The sequence below is a fragment of the Cydia pomonella genome, chromosome 2 (assembly GCF_033807575.1).
Source record: "Cydia pomonella isolate Wapato2018A chromosome 2, ilCydPomo1, whole genome shotgun sequence".
Classification (NCBI taxonomy): Eukaryota; Metazoa; Arthropoda; class Insecta; order Lepidoptera; family Tortricidae; genus Cydia; species Cydia pomonella.
This window is the reverse complement of record NC_084704.1, coordinates 10,091,846-10,112,012: the sequence shown is the minus strand read 5'-3', so window position 1 is coordinate 10,112,012 and position 20,167 is coordinate 10,091,846. Positions and strand designations below refer to the sequence as shown.

Sequence of the window (20,167 nt, the reverse complement as noted above, 5' to 3'; positions counted from 1 at the left end):
AAAATGTATTTGAAGCGTTTATTAGCACAAAAAAAATATGGCGTCAAAAAAAGAAGTTATTAAAAAAAAGTGGGGAATAAGTAGATATTTCATATTTCCCCAATATCTCAAAAAGTATTAATATTTAAGATTTCAAAATTAATATTATAAAAGAGGAGGATAATTATAATAGAAAAGTTCATACTTGCAGAAATGTTTCTCCTTAATATGTACTTTTTTACTTACTCGCGTTTTCACGCTGCGCACGTATACCAAAAATGAGACGCGGAGGGAGGGAGGGAGGGAGAGTTCAGCGTTGAATGAAATGTAGAAATAATGGAGATACAGTTCTACAAGTGAAGACTTTTGATTGAACATTTTCTCCTCCTTAATAATGTTTTATTCAGATTTGTTAACTATACTTACTTTTTAAGATATTAGCGAAAACGGAAATTTCCTTTTTCCGCCTTTTTTGTCTACAACTTTTGAATCTTTTTGTGTGCTAATAAATGCTTCGAATACATTTTTCTGCACATCATTCCAAATCCAATGAGGTATCACACGTATTATTAGAAGTAGTATATCTATTTTTCACCATTTTGAACTTGTCAACCGTGCAAAGCGGAGCGGGTCGCTAGTTATCTAATAATATATTCTTATATCAAGAGGGGACGTAAAGCCAGGAAATTAGAAAGGAAAAGGAAAAGAAAGGAAGAAATATATGTTTTCGTGATATCTTTTTATCGAACCAACTTAAATCTTTTAACACGTTCACCGCTGAGCTACGGACGTAGCAGTACGTCTTAGCCGATAACATGGATTTCCCGGTATGTAGTGGATATGCTTCGTAGAGGCAAAACGACAACGTGTCGTGATTAGCGCTGAATCGGTTAAGGTTTTGCTGAGTTTTGAGTCTGCCCTCGCAAATATAGTCTAGTTACTGAGTTCTTTTTTTATCAAGGTATTTTCCCTTGATTAAAACGTGTAAAAAATCAATATTAAAACTACAATTTTAGTTCAGTTAGTCCCCTATTAATAATCTAAATCCATGAAGATAGCGTGAAACACAAATCCATAGTCTACAAACGCAACTTGGCAAACAACCTGTCAAATTAATTGTTTCCATGGGGACATAGAATTTATCCCCACATCCAATCCTATCTATAGGGACCGTGCGCGTTGGAGGGTCTGCCATCTTGTGGCCTGAATCGGAACCATAAACATGCACATTTACACGTTACGTGTTTTCTTGTGCATAGTAGGTTCTGCCATCTTGTGGGCTACATCGAAACAATAAACATCACATTTACGCCTCGCGCCAAAAATCTGACGGCTCCTGTGCTGCCTCCTACAGTTCATGCACGCTCCCTATTGTTCTATGTATCCTATCTATTGGTGCTATGGAGCTCCATAGGGAACTCTAGACAGCAGCACAGAAGCCCTCATTCATTGGCGCGACGCATTATGTCAGATTTCCATTTTTATATTTAAGCCACTTGATGGCAGACACTACTGTGCAAAATAAAGTCAGCCAGAAGTGTAGGGGGCAGCACCTGCTTAGAAGCGTGAATTGTTTTCGCTTTCGATTCAGGTCACGAGATGGCAGACCCTCTAAGACGCATGGTCTCTGTAGTAAACACAAACATGCACTCGCTTACATGGTTACCCATTCACGTGGTTGCCGAGTTTATCGGTACTTTCTTTCAAAAAAAACTTAGCCACAATAGAGTAAAGCCAAATGGTTTTCCTGTAATTATCTCTATAACGGTTAAACATACAAACTTCAAACTCGGTGTGATAGTAGAAATAAGTTTTTGGCAAAAAATTCATTTTTGGTACAAGCTTTTATCGCTGACTGTACTTTTCTTTCCACAAGCAACTAATACTCAACGAGCCAATTCTAAAAACCCCAAACACAATTAGGTTGCGTTGTTTTATCAGTTGCAGAGTTCCTATGTCCACCTCTTGTCTCCATCATCAGATCAGCTCGATGGTACCATAATATTGCATTGTCACCCGACTTACATATGTATGCAAATTTTCAGCTCAATCGGAAACCGGGAAGTGGATCAAATTTAACTTGCAAGATTTGATTACAAACAGACAACGGTCAGGTGAAAGTAAACAAAAGCATGTAAAAATATATTCTCTAGCCGCCCACGAATCAAAACTTCCCAAGACAAATCAAATCCCACCAAAAACATTGTCTTGTAAAATGTTGCCAAGACGAGACCATAAGGCTCGCACTGTCAAAGACCTATCAGACCTCATGTAGAGCCAAGCTTCTAACTCTACCAGTCCTAACTTCACAATCTCTACACTTTAGTCAAAATATTTGGCCCGAGATTTTTTATCTGGTATAATCCAAACCCTACTTATGAGGGTTCACAAAAACGACTAAGCGCTTGGAGCAATGGTAGGTAGTGCACTTGCGCTTTGCTTGGCTCGTCTTGGCGGGCAGATTAAATTTTGATTTAACACACTAAGAAATCTGAATATTGTGGAACGGACGGCCTTTTTATAGGTGGGTGGCTAGAATAGTAGTAATGCATAACAACAAATAATGAAAATTGATCAAGCGTGAGTCGGTGTTACTGGAAATAAGTAAAAGTGTGTAATAACCAAATCATAGAAACAATATTGTGTGGTTCTTGGATGGAACTTGGACGTTTTTTGTAAGGTTAAGCACAGGGGTAAGCTGCAGTTTCGGTAAATCCTGAAATTTAAAGATGCAACGGATAGTTGTTTGGACGGATGACGGATATTCGGACTAACCATCGGTCGAATACCTATTTGGTATCCGGCTGCCGAATATTCGGCTGGCGGACCTATAGAGTCCGACCGAGCTAACTCGGTAGCGATTTTGACAGCGCAGACTGTACAAGTGTTATTTTAAACGTCATAATTTATTATAAGTTTGATGTTTAAAATAACAGATGCACAGTCTGTGCTGTCAAAATCGCTGCCAAGTCAGCTTGGTCTGATTATACTTATGAGTGTTGCAGAATGAGCGTCGTGATATTATGATCTGGCCGCGTAGCCAACGTTAATCGTTCATGCTCCGTAGCGTAGCGTATCGTAGCTATCTCTCTCTATCACTCTTCCATATTAGTGCGACTGTGACAGTTGCGTTTCGTTCTCCACGGAGAGTGAACGATATGCATGTTGGCTATTACGCGGCCTGGTTTCGTATTGAAAAAAAAAAGGAAAAATGGCAATCAAAAGATTTTGGAATTACTTTGAAAAAATGCTAAATACACCGTTTGTTAACTCTGCGTTTGTCTCTCTACTGATGTACGGCTCGCTTCGAAGAATGAAATACGATAAGTTCTGGTTTAGATAAGTTCTCATTTAGATATCGTTTGTATGTCGTATAATTGACAGAAGCAGCTCGATTCGGGCAACTAATGTCACTTTGACGTTAGAAATATCCTAGATAAATCTTATTGGGATCACAGCGGAATCGAAATAAACGACAATTTTGACATGTCGTTTAGTTATCGGACTTTTAAAGATCTTTCCAAGATCTTACACGTGTCTTAATCATTCTTCGAATCGGGCCGGTATTCTATACAATACATATGGCCGAAATGTATTTCCATGGGAGCGTAGTTGTGGAAGGGTAGGTACTTTGTGACAATACACACGTGCACAGGGCACATAGCACAGGGGAAATTGCCTTCTAATAAAAAAAAAAATATCATTAAAAAAACTTTATTTTGAAATAATGGTTATTATCTATTAACAGTTTTGTTATAATTAGGCCTGCGATTATGCGGTCAGGTTAGCTAGAATATTAAAACGTTTTTACAAAGTTGATATGCCTACACTAAGTGGTTACGGCTTATACAAACGTCACCACAACTTATTATCCTACAAAACTATGGTCCTTAAAATCACCAATTTTGTTAACAGATAATCGACCAAAATTCAATATTTTCTTACATTTTATTTCTAAACGCGTAGAAAATAAACTAAAAAAATAAACTCATGTAAAGACAAAATAAATGCAATCTATAAACCCTCTATTTAAATTAGGTAATACGATAATAAAATTTAACAAAAGAGATTAAGGACTCTTAATTAGTGTCAAATATTAAAGTTTAAGTTATAATATAATTTGTATCATTTAGCCCGAGTGCCGTATGATTACTATTTCTATACCGTGAAATATAGATAATATAATCACTGTCTTTACGTTAATGCCTACTCAATCTCACACAGATTCTTATAGAATTTCACCCCATCTCCAATCAAGGCACTATTCGTTTTGGTATATTGCTGATACGTATCCTCACTCCTAATTCACAATATCAATGCGTTAAAATAATTATTAAAGTGTGAAGAGTATAATTTCCAAGTTCTTAAGTCTGCGTTGACCTTTGAAATTATAATAAATATCTATTAATCATCAATTCGATCGCAAAAAACTGAGCATTGTTATTGACATAATATTTCATGGTTATTATTAAATCAAAGGTCCCACACTACGAATCTATATTATTTATATCTATCGAAATAATGTAACTATTACAAAAATATCTATAATCATCTATGCTTAATTATTCGAAAAGTAATCATTCATGGGATAGGCTAAGGATTTATTTAACAACATATACCCTTTCTGTTTTAAATGGACGTTGTGATATTTAATTATAATCCGGTATTTATGGTGATACCGTGATATCCAGGCAGTCGTTGAAATTTAGTTGATTAATGGAATTGTTAATGTAAATGTATGAAAACTACAGTATTTTATAAAGATTATTCCATAATTATTCTTCAAGAATCCCAAACAAACACGACATGTTACTTTCTGTTTTTGTGGATACCACACCATGTTTCTTTGTCAGAGTTGTAAAGGAATTCTTAATGAATTTGAAATAATCTCATATTTTTACAAAATGTTTGTCTTTTATGACAAGGTGGGGGTAGACGGTAAAATATAAGTCGTATTTGAGTGTAGGGGCAGTCTACCAGAGACCGGAGGAGAATCCGCCGGGCGGCACGCGGTTGTGGTTGATGATGCTGTTGCCGTTTAGTGACGTCACGGTGTTGATCTGCCCGTTCAGCGACTTGTAGCCGTCACCGGTGATCGGGTTGCCTTCTGTAAAAACACGTTATAAATGTAAAAAAAAACTTTTATTTATAAAATTCAGGGGGCAGCAATTTACTGTTCACTCAAATGAACAGAAAATCAACTTCACTTCGTAACTTAAAAGGGCTAACTTAGACTTGAAACAAAAAAAACTATAAAAAGAACATGTAACAAGGGATAAAACAGTGATTTTATTACATGCTAATAAATAAATTAATTTACGTGTGCGTAAATGATACTCTTAATTAATATTTAGCTACTCCATAGTACAGCTATCATTAGGAAAACCGTTATCTCATTCCTTCAGATTATGGAAATCCTACTACTAATAATAAACTAAGATTTTGATTTCTACGAAATAGTAAAAGGAAAAACTTATATGTGAAAGAGAAAAAAATGTCATATAGCGACATCTTTTTCTATTCCACATATTAGTTTTTCCGTTATCGATTTAGGTACCTACCTGTATGAAGACATCTCAAATGTAATGGATTGAATAACGTTTATGTATCAACGATGGAAAGAAAAAAAATCTGTCTTGCCTTTATAGGTACCTTTATATTTAGTTGATATTGCAATTAAGGTTTAGGTTTAAAGAACTTTATTCTCATAAAGAATTATATAATTCACTTACATGAGAAAATTCACATGTTATTAAACGTTTTCAATCCAAAACATAATGACAAAATAGTAAAGACAATCCAACATTACAAAAAAAAAACAACCACCAACAACAATACTTTCAATTGTAGTAGGTAATTGTATTTTTGTTGTGTAATATATTAAGATATTTAAAGCTTTTTAATTAACATAATACCACCAGCCGGCCAAAATCTCCATACTACTATTACTATAAAACATACGACGAGGCGTGCGAAAGATAGGCGAAGAAATTACGTAATGCAAAAACCTATGACATGTCACTATTTACACGTCTATAAATAAACAATTAAATACATTACAGACACAAGCAATGTTTTACCTCTTTATCCTCCTAATATTTAATTACTGTTACATAACGAACAATTTACGCTTAACTAAGATAAATTGCATGACCAACAGCAAACTATTTCTTAATAAAAAAGATCAACGAATAAGCAAAGAATAAAACGGCTTGAGTGTTTAATTGGAGACTTGAAGGAATCCTGCCTGTTTGATATTTTTAACATATTTGGGTATTTACTTGACCATATTGTCTATATTACAAAATGTTTATTCAAAATACAAACAGACTGAACCTTGACAGCAAACACTTATTTTATGTATATATTTATTTGCAATGAACAGAAGCTTCATTTCTCAAAATACCCTGATCAAGTGTCTCATCAGGTGAGCGGTGCATTAATGGCATTCCTTCAGTCTAAGGTGAATTAAACACCCACCCATCTGTCTTCGGCGAAGATAGTCTACATAGTACGTCTTAGGTCTGAAGTCTTCAGCATGCCGTTTCAAATCGAACAGGTATCCGGGGACGTGTCTTGGGAAAATGGGAGGAAAACCTGTAAGTGTGTACGGACCGGGTGGCTTGGGAGTCTCGAAAAGAGCAAAATCAGGTATTGGGCCATCGCGTTCATATCTAAACAGACTTGGTGGCGGATTTGCTTGTGCATGAATATAAGGGTCGATAAGTCTGCCTAGAGTCGGCACAGGATCATATTTGTAATCTAGTTTTGGTCTTTCGCCTAGAGCTGATGTCATTCCGACAAAAGCATAGGGGGGTAGCGGATGATACGGAGTTTTTTTATCTGATGGTTCCAAATAATGCTGAGCGGGGAAAGGTGGCCAATGTCTATCCAATACGGGCTGGGGAGACAGTGAATCTTCGTCTAGTATCGGATGGTCCTTTTCAGGGTCGTCAGATTCCAATCCAAGCAAAGTATAAGGAGTCTGTCGGTAGGTGTCACTGGGTTTGGAAGTGGAGTGTACATAGTATTGGGCAGGTTTGGGGGGCCAGTCGGTAGTGTAGTAGCGGTGGGTGGGTTGGGGCTCGAGGTCGGGGTGTGCACCTCGCAGGGCGGCGGCCGGGTGCCGACGTCGCGCAGGCTGCAGCAGTACCCCATCTCCGGTCACTGGATTCCTCTTGGGCGGCGTGAACGATGCTGACCATTTACAGAACAAACGGTTTTCATTCGAACTAACAAAGAACCATGTGCAAGTGTAACTGCGTTTTTCTTGATTTTACCTAGAATTCATTATCAAATTCTTTTAGACATGGTATTCTATTACCAACATTACGTATTTTTTTCTTTCCTAAACAAATTTACCTATTCATGTAGATTGATAGAGAAGATGTTAGTTATATGTATAGGTTTTCACGTACACTCGGGTGAAACACCCGACACACTAAACAGTGAGGTCACTAAACAGTGAGGTTATTTTTGTGAGTGCATTGCTGATTACACAATGCATTATGTGCATTCATGCTCTTATTCAATGCAAGCTTTATTATCTGTAGTATGATTCTTTGTTTATTAAAAACCTTGTTTCATTTAAAATGTGTGGTGTGTCGTCGTCGTTATACGTCGTTATTAATCGTTATGCATTAATGTCAGGCATGGTTAGAAGCGTGTCAGTTCCTAGCGTGCTTTGTCAAAGAGCTTTTCTGTTTATGGAGTACCTAACTACAGCCATACCGGGATATCCGAAACAAAAAAGGTTTGTGTTCAGTTCTAGTATGACTGCAGATGGGCTTAATGTGGAATGGATAATATCGAAGGCCGACACACGGTTTCTAAGAATTGAGCAGCGGCAGTTTACGATGATGCGAGATTTTATCGATACAGCTTACCGCAATCGTTAAAATTAGTTTGTTCGAATGACTTCAAACAGGAAAATATCACTGAACCAGATATTGTTTGTGTGTTACGATCTTATGTTAAGTTTGATTAGGTATCGTTCAAGTAAAACAATTTAGACTGATAGGCAAAAAAAATAATAATATCCACGGCTAAAAAGCACTTATCCCAGGGACTATAGTTTAAAGATGTCCTGGAAATCGACCTGGGTATATCTAGTGCATTTATAAAACGCCTTCCATTCCACATTTAACTCCGTAGGTATTATAACCCGCCATCCCCAGCGCAGCCGTGCGAAACGTGCCTACAACTGAATGAACTCACAGTGTTCCCCGGCGTCCGTCTCACCTCGGCTGGGCGTCGAGGAGGCGCTGCCGTTCATCTTGGGCGAGTGCGAGGGGCTGCCGCCGTTCATGGTCGGCTCGCCGAACTTGATGTTGCTGCGGATGGTGTCGGTCACCATGGGGGTCACGTGGGCTGCTGCGGTCTGAAATTATTAAGTGTTTCATAAGTTTTTTTATGAAAATTTAGAGACAACCCAACAAATTAGTAGGATGGGAAAGTACCTAGTTAAAACATTGGGAGTTTATAGACCACGTGGTCGGGACGATGTTGATCTTTTCGCCCAAATGGCGGCGCCTTGTATATGAAGTGTTTGTTCCCACACTGCTAATTATACGGTTTTGTTTACGTATTTTTAGTCATTCGCGCGACATGTTTCGGAGAGCCTAGGCATCCATTTGAGTAGTGTTCACAATAGCCGCGCGCCGAGTACTACTGAAACTCGAATGACTAAACATTGAGTTAATCCATATAATTAGGTTAGTGTTACTTTACCCACGACAGTTTAAATTCGATTATTTGTACCTATTAGGTAAACTGACAGCAGTTTAACGTATAAGGTTCCGGAGGAGCAGGAGGAGGTTGTGGGTTTTGAACGTAACCGATAGCGTTATTTTTACGCCAAGCGGGTCTCTGACAGAAAAAAAAGGACGAGACGCATACTTGAGTGGACTTATGCCCTACAATCAACACAAAGTTGATAGGTATATCTACAAAGCGATTGATAAACTTCATTATTTACTTAGCAAGTTAGCACGCAGAGCACACTATAAATCCCTACGCAGGATAGGTGGACATGGAAAGTTAGGTAATTCTAGGAAGACATGCTTGATGTAGATACAATTAAGTACCCATAAATCACCTACCTATCTACCTTGGTGTATCTACGTTAAACCAAGCTAGTTAAAACTAAAAAAATCACCTGTCCGAAAAGTCTGGAGTGAGTGTCGCGCGGACGGGTGGGCGTGTCGCGCACGGCGCGCGGGCGCACGTTGCCATTCTTCACCGGGCTGCTGTCCACGGCGTCCGAGCTGAAGATCTCGGCGATGCAGCTCTTGGGCGCGTTAGGCACTCTGGAAATGAGAACACAACGGTTTAGTCTTATGGTTTCGCTACGCTGACTGACAAATAACTTAAGGTAGCATTTACTTTTGAGAATATGGTTATTTCGGCTTAGGAAAGCGACACATCGAAAAGGAATTCTCAGTTTCATTTTTACATTGGACCCGATATTAATAAAATTTATTATATTTTAATTATTCCAGCTTTTACTGTTTCTGTTTACTTAAATATTTAGATTAATGTAGGTTTAAAATAAAATATTTTAAAATCAAATTCAATGGGTTAAAACCCCTATCTAGTTGTTGAAATCAAACCGGCCTATTATTAATACCCAACCCCTCATCTGGCGTGCATTAGTTCCCCTGTAACTGGACACGCGCGGACATCATTAAGTAATGACGGTATGCAGATATGGGAAGGGCACTTCCGTTGTATACCGACAAATAATAAAATATATCTTTGGGGTCTTTATTACTTTTGACAAAGAGTCTGTTATAGCTTGATTCACGCTAGAGACAGTTGGCGAGTCAGAAGCCACCCCTGTCTATCCACGAAACCACAAATCAATAACTCCATAGTAAAAAGCCATAAAAATCATTTCAATGGCAAAGTTTTAAGCCGGAAAATCTACGTGCAAGGGATCGAGCACGCGATGTGTTCAAACTAATAAAATCAATTCGCAATTCCGTCGCAATGTTGGAAATAGTGTTAAATTGCATCAGACGTCTTTGAAAATCCATTAGATTTTTTTTCTCATTAGATAATCAACACTTACATACTATAAATATTTACAGAATATTAATATTAGTACTTTTTTGTTTAAAAGAATACCTATGTTAGATGATTCGTTCTAAATTCTAGTAGGTACAGTATGTTCTCTATTTTAAACACTTTATAGGGATCGTGCGCGTTGGAGGGTCTGCCATCTTGTGGCCTGAATCGGAACCATAAACATGTACATTTACACGTCACGTGTTTTCTTGTGCATAGTAGATTCTGCCATCTTGTGGGCTACATCGGAACAATAAACATCACATTTACGCCTCGCGCCAAAAATCTGACGGCTCCTGTGCTGCCTCCTACAGTTCATGCACGCTCCCTATAATTAATAGATAATAATATAACAGTGTTACTCGACACCAATTACCGATATACCAGGTCCCTTTTATCGCGGGCCAAGGAATTATTGCACTGCAAGCCAGCCCATTCCTTGATTGCGCCGCGTTTATAAATTTCCCTGCAAATTGTGTTGGTAATGCGGCGCGGCAAGATGGCGAGATAACGTTCCGAAGCGCAAATGTGCGGTTTTATAAGTGGAAGCACTTGTGCTGGGGTACGATTAGAGCCATTCAGGGTAGTTGCTTAACTTGCTAACGTTCTAATGTTCGTTCAATTACTAAAACGATAACCACCTATTTTTTTTTACCCGACTGCCAAAGGGAGGAGGGTAATGTTTTTCGAGTGTATGTATGTATGTATGTATGTATGTCTGTTTCTTTCTGGCCTCCTGTAGCCTAAACGGCTTGATGGATTTTGATGTATGAGGTATCGTTAGATTCGTCTTGATCACGGGAGTGTTATAGGATGTTTTGGGGGTACTTAAAAGTATCGCAGGCGGGGACCAACAGAGGGATAGTCATTTTGGTTGTTGGTTGTTAAGTTCACCTTTTAGCAGAATCTTACTTAGGTGGGTATTTTCGTTGGTGGCGGTCAAGTTGGTCCCCGCCTGCGATACTTACCATCAACAACAATATTATTGTGAGGCTTGGTTTCCTCTTTCTTTTATAATATTTTTTTTTTATTCTTTTTGCGTAACTATATTATTAATAAGTAAGTTTTAAAAGCCATTATTTCAGGTTGTTTATTGATGGATTCGTTTTTAGAAGTAAGTTGTAGTTAGATAGAGTAGTAATTGAAGTACTAGTTAACCAACCTGGCAATATTTACAGACATTCGGCGCCAGCTTTAATCAATTAAGTTGTAATTTACCAATGATTTTATGACCCTAATGATATAGTGTAGCAAATTTAAGTTGTTCTATAATTATTTATTACCAGAACAGATTATTATAGAGCCACTATCAGGTGAATTTTTCTAAAGACTGATACTAGCTCAATTACCTACATACCTATAACTATCTACAAATACCGTGCAGTATACACGTATATTTATCTTGTAACTAAGTTTATTATGTACTACCAAGCATACCATAAGTTGATCAAGTAAAATCAATCAAGAGTAAATGTTACAATTGTGACACTGACATGTGTGGACAGCAAAGGAGTTGGTAGCTATCGTTCCAGATCGCGTTTCCACGCAGATGGGAGAATCAATACCGCACCAGTGCGGAAACTGTCTATATCGTACCTGAGAGCATTAAGACTGTTATTTCCAACTTTTCACATAATTTTACACCAGAATCGTGGAACGGGAGTAAGTGTCTACACAAATATGATATATTTTCCATCCGTTGGAATTGGAACGCGAAGTTTGCACAAATATTACGTAGTCAAAGCGGAAGGTGAAACCTCCCTGAAAACAATTTAAAAATAGCCATCAATTTAGAAATGCCTAGGCATTTTATCATTCCGCTAGTCCGCTATCAAGTTCCCTGATTACAACTAAGCGTCGCGTAAGAGCACACTTCGACGTGCGAGTTATCTGCGAGATTGAAGCCGTAATGGGGGCCGTAGGCGCAGCCGCGGGCCGGCGCGTGCGACGCGGCTGCCGTAGATTAGATCTCCTATACACTACGAGCAGCGACTTGCGTCTACATATCAACCCTAATGCATAGCTGACGTCGTAATGACCAGGCAAACCGTTTCTCTATAAAAAAATTAACTAAGTATTTGGCTTAAAAGGTGTGACATTGATTTTATTATCCAAAAAAATCATCGATACTTGAATTTAGAATAGCAATAGCTATTATTCTATTTGAATTATAATACTTTACGTCCTCGGCTGTAATATATTTATTTTAATAAGAGTAGTGAAAAAACTGACGCTTGCCAATTATTCTCGTAACTAGCAATCTCTAGTGCGAAACCATCCTAAGCCGTGCCATTCCCGCACGTCTGTGCCAATCACCCGACCACGGAAATGATAACAGAATTTGATTGAAAACAGAGTTTGTTGATACGTCGGGCTATTGCACCAAAGTGCAGCTATCTTTCGACGATGATTACAATCCAGCTCACACGAACTCTAATTATAAATCTTGTAAACAAACCGTACGTCTCTGCTCCTATAATTAGCTACGGGAAGAAAGCGTGTGAGAGCAAATTGCTTAATAGTAATATACATATATGCTGCATGCGCCACACGCAACTAAAAGAAACAACGCAGACGGGGTTCAGCTACAAAAATAAGCAGCTGTCATAAGACAGGGAAGGGCTGGCCGGAAGATAATAATAAATTCCTCTGTTTAAAAGGGAACGATGTTGTGATTATAAAGGTTTGTTTTTCCATAAAACGTTGAAGTTTACATTCTCTTTAAACAAGCAATATGCATGCTTAATGATAATTATGAACAAACAATGGTTGGAAAGCTCAGGGCTTATTAGTTAAATTACCATACTCGAAGTAAACGTGTAGTTTAAAGTAGGGAGAAATAAATAACCAGCTATATTTAGGATTCGACGGAATTGACGTGGATGTGAGTTACGAGATCACAGCGGCGATAGTGTCGCTAGTTAGGCGCGTGCGCCGCTGACTAGGTGTTCAATATCACAAGCGGTTGCTCGAGTAATGGGTTTACGCCTCTGCGGACTGCGGTTTTGCTCTAAAAATGCTGGCAGTAATGAGACCGCGGTAATGATACCCACAGCAATGAAAGCCCGCGTAACTCTTATCATATGCGACGACAAGAGAAAACTTCGTTTGCAAATGAAAGGCAATGCATTAGCTGGACATACGATTTGCACTTTCCCGACGACCGTATTGTGACGTCACTAACATTTATAACGTTCATTTACGATTTACTGTATAAAAGTTTAATCAACTTTCTAAAACGCTTAGTGACCAATAAATTTACAACCCAGATTACTAATTAATCGGGAAATTTTTCTTTCTTAGTGGGCGGGGGCACCTCTCATTTATAAATCCCACATTCATACACTTAAAATAAAAATGTCTATCGACCAAGATATGCTCAATGTCATTCAATATTCAAATCAACTTATCATTTTTAAAGCTAGGAATTTATAGGGAAACAAAAGATATGGCGAAACTGGCGACGGAAGATTAGGCCATCGAGCGGGTTTTAACGTTTTACCTCAATTACACTGAAAACATACTTGTGTTTAAAATTGCTTTGTGTGTTGCTTTAGTTAAATTGTACTGCTGCATTGTACAATCAAATTGTTACTCTCAATATTTATATAATGTCACTCCTTTTAACATGTGTAGCTTGACTGTAAGTGATAGTTTAAAAAAATATAAAAAAAATATGGTATGTAGGATAACGTACATGAGCTTTAAATTAAGTTGATTTGTCATAGAAAGCGGTATTGATTTGTAAGTGATTTGCACCTCACTACTTTTGTTAGTCTAGTAGTAGTTCTTTGTGCGAACGATGAGAAAAAAGTAGTAATATGCTGAGTCCCCTATTGTAATTCACAATATTTCATTGCATTCATCATTTATTTGTATAAAATGACTAGTAAAATATGCAATCTACAAACTAACCTATATTTTTTACTCTATACACGTTCATAAAAAAAAATACAAAGGTGAAATATTATTGGCCAGTATTGTCGATCGTGACATTCACGGAGACGCGTGCCTGCGCGTCATCGTGGATACATTTACATACATATTGTATGAAAAAAAACCCAAATTTGCGAAAATTTACCATGTCATTTAGTGTTTCCTTACCTGTATTTAACCATACGCCGGAGCTAACGGTCTTGAGTAAAAACACAGTGTACCTACAACTGAAAATAAATTAGGAATGGACATGTATTCCTGTTTCTATTTTTCTATCGATAGATTTCGTGTTCATATTTTCATGTCTTTTGTTCTTGATAAAAACAAGTAAATATTCAATATAAAAACTACAATTTAGCTTTACCTTACTCTTAAAGTTTCTAGATAGGTTTTGTGTTAAACCACTTTCTCTAAATTTATTATTTTAATAGAATATATATATTCCGTCAATTGTTAAGACAATCTTCTATATTTTCTTACTTATACATATTCTATACATAAGACGAGGTAGGCTACAACGTTGGGTACCAACATTTATGAAAATGACCCGTAAGTATATTAGATGTCGTATTTTTTGTATAACTGACATTTTAGAAAATGTTCGTAATATAAAGCTCATGTTTTAAAAAACAAAAGTAAGGTTTTAACTTGTGTAAATCTAAGCCCTAATAAGATCGTTTTAAATAAAACCTTTACACGTCAGTCGTTAATAAAAAAACTCGATTTGCATAGTTAATTTGTAAGCCTCATGGTCAGATAACGCCCGGGGCGCCGTATTGATTTACCCACTTAGGTATAAGTAAAAGCACTAGCAGATAACCTATCTAAGAGGTTTGGAATTGTCGCACCGATAAGGACTGGTACAAACACGCAAACGTAAGATTTACACCATCTGCGTTATCAGATTGAGTCTTGTTTCTCGGGTATCACATGATACAACCGATAAGACGTCAAAAACGTGTCCCCATAGACCCAGCAACGCGTGGGTTTTGTGAGCATCTATCTATCAGACTACAAACATGAAGCCCAGGGTGCTTAGCCAACATGCTAATCATTAACGGTCTGTAGCATAGCGTAGTCATCTCTCTCTCTCTCTCTCTCTCTCTCTCTCTCTCTCTCTCTCTCTATCACTCTCTCTCTCTCTCTCTCTATCACTCTTCCAGATTAGTGCGACAGTGACAGTTGCGTTTGCGTTTCGTTCGCTACGGAGCGTAAACGATTTGGATGTTGGCTACGCACTCCAAGTAGAAACTTTAAAGGAAGGACTACCTACTACTGACTTGCAGTCATGTTGATGACGGTCTATTTTTTTATCTCACTTCGATTTCGATGACCGAAGTTGACGCACTACAATACAACTATCACATGGACATATATTTTGCTATCGCATGTTACTAGAGAAAGTAGACAAAAAGAGAGAGCAAAAGCAAAATTGCAAAAACCTGATAAAAGTTGACAAATATAAGTAGTTTTCATACGACATGCATTACAGCAGCTTTAATTTATTTTTAGACTCTTATTGTCTTGTAAAACAACCAAAGCTATGATAATTTAATAGTATCGCCTAGGTATATGGAAATTATGAGCGATCCAGCTGAGGGAGCGCTGTATGTATGTCGCTCGCATGGGCGCCCGCGACGATCGTGCGCGAAACGCAACGTTTCATTATCAACTTATGCAAAAACCAGTCAAGTGTGAATCCAGCTTCAAGTGATTAGCGCCTTATTGCACTGTAATATGCAGGTAGATGACATTGGTATGCACGTATTCAATGTAATCATCTCTCGACAGTTACCTAGTTAGTTGAAACCGTATGCACTCGAATATAGCCATAAATTTTCTTATGATTGGACGCATGCAATTAAAATCAGGTAAATAATTTCCTTTGATATTTTGACAATGTTTCGGTGCATTTGTGAAAGTTGAAACTTTGCATTGGAGAGAATTCTTTAAATAAAGTGCAGTAACGAAGCGAGAGCTCTAAACCTACTTGACTAAGCGCTGATACCTGCTAACGAGTAGATGTTGAATATAATTTTGCTTTTATTTCTAAATACGTCAGCGCACGTGAAAGCTGCATTATTTCACGTCACCCGACGACTAGCTACGTGTTATTTTCAACGTTAAATTTCTCAACGGGCGTCTGCGGAAATGTAGAAATCAGAGTCGTGAACGAGAGTAAGTACGTAGTAATTTTATAATTGACCAATCTCTTCACAGTCTCACCTTTCGATTGTGAGTGAGATTCGAATAGCTGCACGCTCAAATAGTTAAAAAAACGAATTGGATGAAATTACACATTCTCTGTCCGGCTGGGCTCGAATTACGCGGCGTCCTATGTTCTTTCACCGGCATTTCCATTTCAAATAATCATACAATAATGCTACAGTAACCTCGTTGAGCTGAACTAACAGTACCACACCCGGTTGTAACTTGTAAGGCTCTAAATATATTAGAAACTTAAGAATAGCATTGTATGTAGGCACGCTTTTTCATACGCGAGCAGGGGCATGTTGTATTTACTCGTCGACCTCTCGTGACAGTAATAAATTATTAAGTTTTGAAATTAGCTTGTTCCTATTTTAGTTAAACTTGGTTTTTGTACATCCTGCGGTTAAATAAAACTTTCTCCTCATGTCACGTAGGTTTAAGATCGTTACGAAGTAGAGTTAGCTCCATACGAAACTTATAATAACATAGATGTTCCGCATGATTTAATACAGTACACAATAAAGTAAAAAATACAGGATAATATAAAAAAATATACGTTTATGTAGGTACCAACATTTTCTTTTTTATTGTATAAAAAATTGGATCTAAAGCATACCCACTTGCATGGAATGTGCTCCAGCTGATGAAAACTGATCTGGAACAACTCTAGTGGCGACAAACTGAAGTTCCTTAGGAGTGTAGACGACCGCTTTCCCATACAAACGTAGTCCCATTTTCCTTTCTCGATATTGACATTTTTGAAAATACTTTTACACAATTCGATATCGTGATGAGGGGTCGTTTGACTTTTTTAATTTTTTTCATTATTATAAAAGTTACGAGCGAAAAACGAATTCCCTAAAAAATTTTTAAAAGCTCCTATAAAAATCATAAAATCATCAAGAACGGGAACAACTTTTTTTATTATATTTTTTTTATACTACGTCGGTGGCAAACAAGCATACGGCCCGCCTGATGGTAAGCAGTTCCCGTAGCCTATGTACGCCTGCAACTCCAGAGGAGTTACATGCGCGTTGCCGACCCTAAACCCCCTTGGGGCCCCCTCGTTGAGCTCTGGCAACCTTACTCACCGACAGGAACACAACACTGAGTAGGGTCTAGTGTTATTTGGCTGCGGTTTTCTGTAAGGTGGAGGTACTTCCCCAGTTGGGCTCTGCTCTAGATCTGGAATAACATCCGCTGTGCTGTGCCCTACCACACAGCGAGATGACATTTACAATGCCCATACCTCTCTTTTGGACGTAGTTTAAGGATGTACCTGGGTCCACGATTTACGAGTAACATCCATTTTTAGGGTTCCGTAGCCAAATGGCAAAAAACGGAACCCTTATAGATTCGTCATGTCCGTCTGTCTGTCCGATTCTGTCACAGCCACTTTTTTCCGAAACTATAAAAGCTATACTGTTCAAACTTGGTAAGTAGATGTATTCTATGAACCGCATTATGATGTTCACACAAAAATAGAAAAAAACAATAAATTTTGGGGGTTCCCCATACTTAGAACTGAAACTCAAAAAATCTTTTTTCATCAAACTCATACGTGTGGGGTATCTATGGATAGGTCTTTAAAAATGATATTGAGGTTTCTAATATCATTTTTTTCTAAACTGAAAAGTTTGCGCGAGAGACACTTCCAAAGTGGTAAAAAGTGTGTCCCCCCCCCCCGTAACTTCTAAAATAACAGAATGAAAAATCTAAAAAAAATATATGATATACATTGCCATGCAAACTTCCACCGAAAATTGGTTCGAACGAGATCTAGTAAGTAGTTTTTTTTTAATACGTCATAAAAATTTAAAAAAAAAATTTTTTCATCAAACCCATACGTGTGGGGTATCTATGGATAGGTCTTCAAAAATGATATTTAGGTTTCTAATATCATTTTTTTCTAAACTGAATAGTTTGCGCGAGAGACACTTCCAAAGTGAAAAAATGTGTGTCCCCCCCCCCTGTAACTTCTAAAATAACAGAATGAAAAATCTAAAAAAAATATATGATATACATTACCATGCAAACTTCCACCGAAAATTGGTTTGAACGAGATCTAGTGAATAGTTTTTTTTTAATACGTCAATAAATTAAAAAAAAAATTTTTTCATCAAACCCATACGTGTGGGGTATCTATGGATAGGTCTTCAAAAATGATATTTAGGTTTCTAACATCATTTTTTTCTAAACTGAATAGTTTGCGCGAGAGACAGTCCCAAAGTGGTAAAATGTGTGTCCAAAGTGGTAAAATGTTGAACAAGATCTAGCAAGTAGATTTTTTTTTTAATACGTCTTAAATGGTACGGAACCCTTCATGCGCGAGTCCGACTCGCACTTGGCCGCTTTTTAAACTAAATTTCACAATCTGCGTACAAAGATTCGAAAAGGTTTGAATGCATTTAAAAATACATTTTGATTTTTGTACATTTGGACTGCACGGACGAGACTCATCCCACTATAAAAGCAAGTAAAATGTGACAACAAACCAGTAGATACGTACGCATGCTATAAAATGAATATGTGAATGTTTTCCTGTTTAGCACCTGCTTTCAACGGTTAGCAGTAAAAGGTTAAAATTCCTTTTCCAGTATAGGTATCATATTTTACTTTTGGAAGATAATGCCTGCCTTCACTCTACGGAGGAGAAGGGTGCTAACCGAAACGGCTCGGCTTCACTCTTTCAACAGCTCTTTGTTCGCTTCTAGAATATACACTGTGATATTTTCAATACCTACTGCATGGTAGGTATCATAGAAATAAACAAAATCACAACCTCGGCTCACTTTTTGATTTGTTTATCCTTTTGCAAAGTACGCTTGACATTAAAGTTTTTACTTATAAACTACAAGATTTATAAAAGAAATGCTTGCTAGTAAAAGAAAACCCTTTGATAAGTAGAAACGTTGAGCACTCTTGCGCGGTAAAATTTCTGAAAAGAAACTAGAGATTCACAAAATGCGGAGAAGAAAATGTAAACCATTTTAAATAGGGAGAAACAAGAACGCTATGACACGCTTTTCGTTTTGCTAGAAAATGTTTATGAGAAAATTTATGCTGTAGGACTAAAAGTGACGCGATACTTTACGTTTTTATCATTTTGTTTTATTTATTTACGGAGCTAAATATTTTGTATTTTCATATATGAACCACCCACCATGAACCCATTAATTATATTAATTATTCTTTAAAAAATGTACACTTGGAAAAACTATTCAGACGCAGAATATCAATGCAGATTAAAATTCGACAGTTTTTAGTTTATTTCTAAGATCCCTCATAGGCACGAAACGAGGCCATTAACCCCGTGACCAAACGTCTGGTACGAGTCTACCAAATGACCTTTGTTATAAAACACGAAAGTTTAGTTGCTGTGCCCTGTACCTACGCCTTTTCCATCGATTCCCTGATATGATTGCTGTTAGAAAGCGCTCGCAATATAAAGGTAATGTACTACGTGTCTCACAACAATATCGCTTTTTCGACAAAATAATGTCCGCATGGGCCCGGTACTCGTAATGGGTCTCAATCGATATGTTTACCTTATTGATGCAGGTATATCGAGTTGTATGTGGTTAAAACTCATGTTTTCTTCTTTGAGATCAAAAATGTTGAAGTTGAATATCGTAGCAGCGAAGAATTAAAATGGTTATAGTCGCTTAACTTCATTTACAACGATTTGAATCATATTTTTTTTTTTCATTTTTTAATTTTTTTTTTGTTTTTTTTTTCGAGTATGATTATTCATTTGAATAATCATACTCGATAGTAGAAAAATAGTCGAAATTGCTCTTACTGTATCTATTGTATCTATTTAGAAGAGATACAAGCATATCAATCAGTGCCAATCTTCGATCGATAACATGCTTTGCCAATAAATACGTGTCAGTTTGGAAACCACTAACTGGCGGTCAAACGCTTAGGTAGATACTCTATATACTTACTGACTACCTACTCTAAAGAATAT

General features: G+C 37.3%; 1 protein-coding gene across 3 annotated transcripts in view; it reads right to left on the bottom strand.

Annotated features, from left to right (window-relative positions):
• Positions 1-3,677: 3,677 nt before the first annotated feature.
• LOC133533762 (microtubule-associated protein Jupiter) overlaps positions 3,678-20,167 on the bottom strand; it is a 175,107-nt gene continuing 158,617 nt past the window's right edge. For 2 of the 3 annotated variants that reach the window (XM_061872814.1, XM_061872807.1), the window contains exons 2-5: positions 9,137-9,287; positions 8,221-8,359; positions 7,084-7,176; positions 3,678-5,086 (exon numbers count right to left, since the gene is read on the bottom strand). In XM_061872814.1, coding sequence (XP_061728798.1) covers positions 4,953-5,086; positions 7,084-7,176; positions 8,221-8,359; positions 9,137-9,287 — 517 coding nt within the window. In that variant the 3' untranslated portion in view covers positions 3,678-4,952. The remainder of the gene's footprint in view (positions 5,087-7,083; positions 7,177-8,220; positions 8,360-9,136; positions 9,288-20,167) is intronic. The other variant, XM_061872823.1, reaches the window with a different exon arrangement.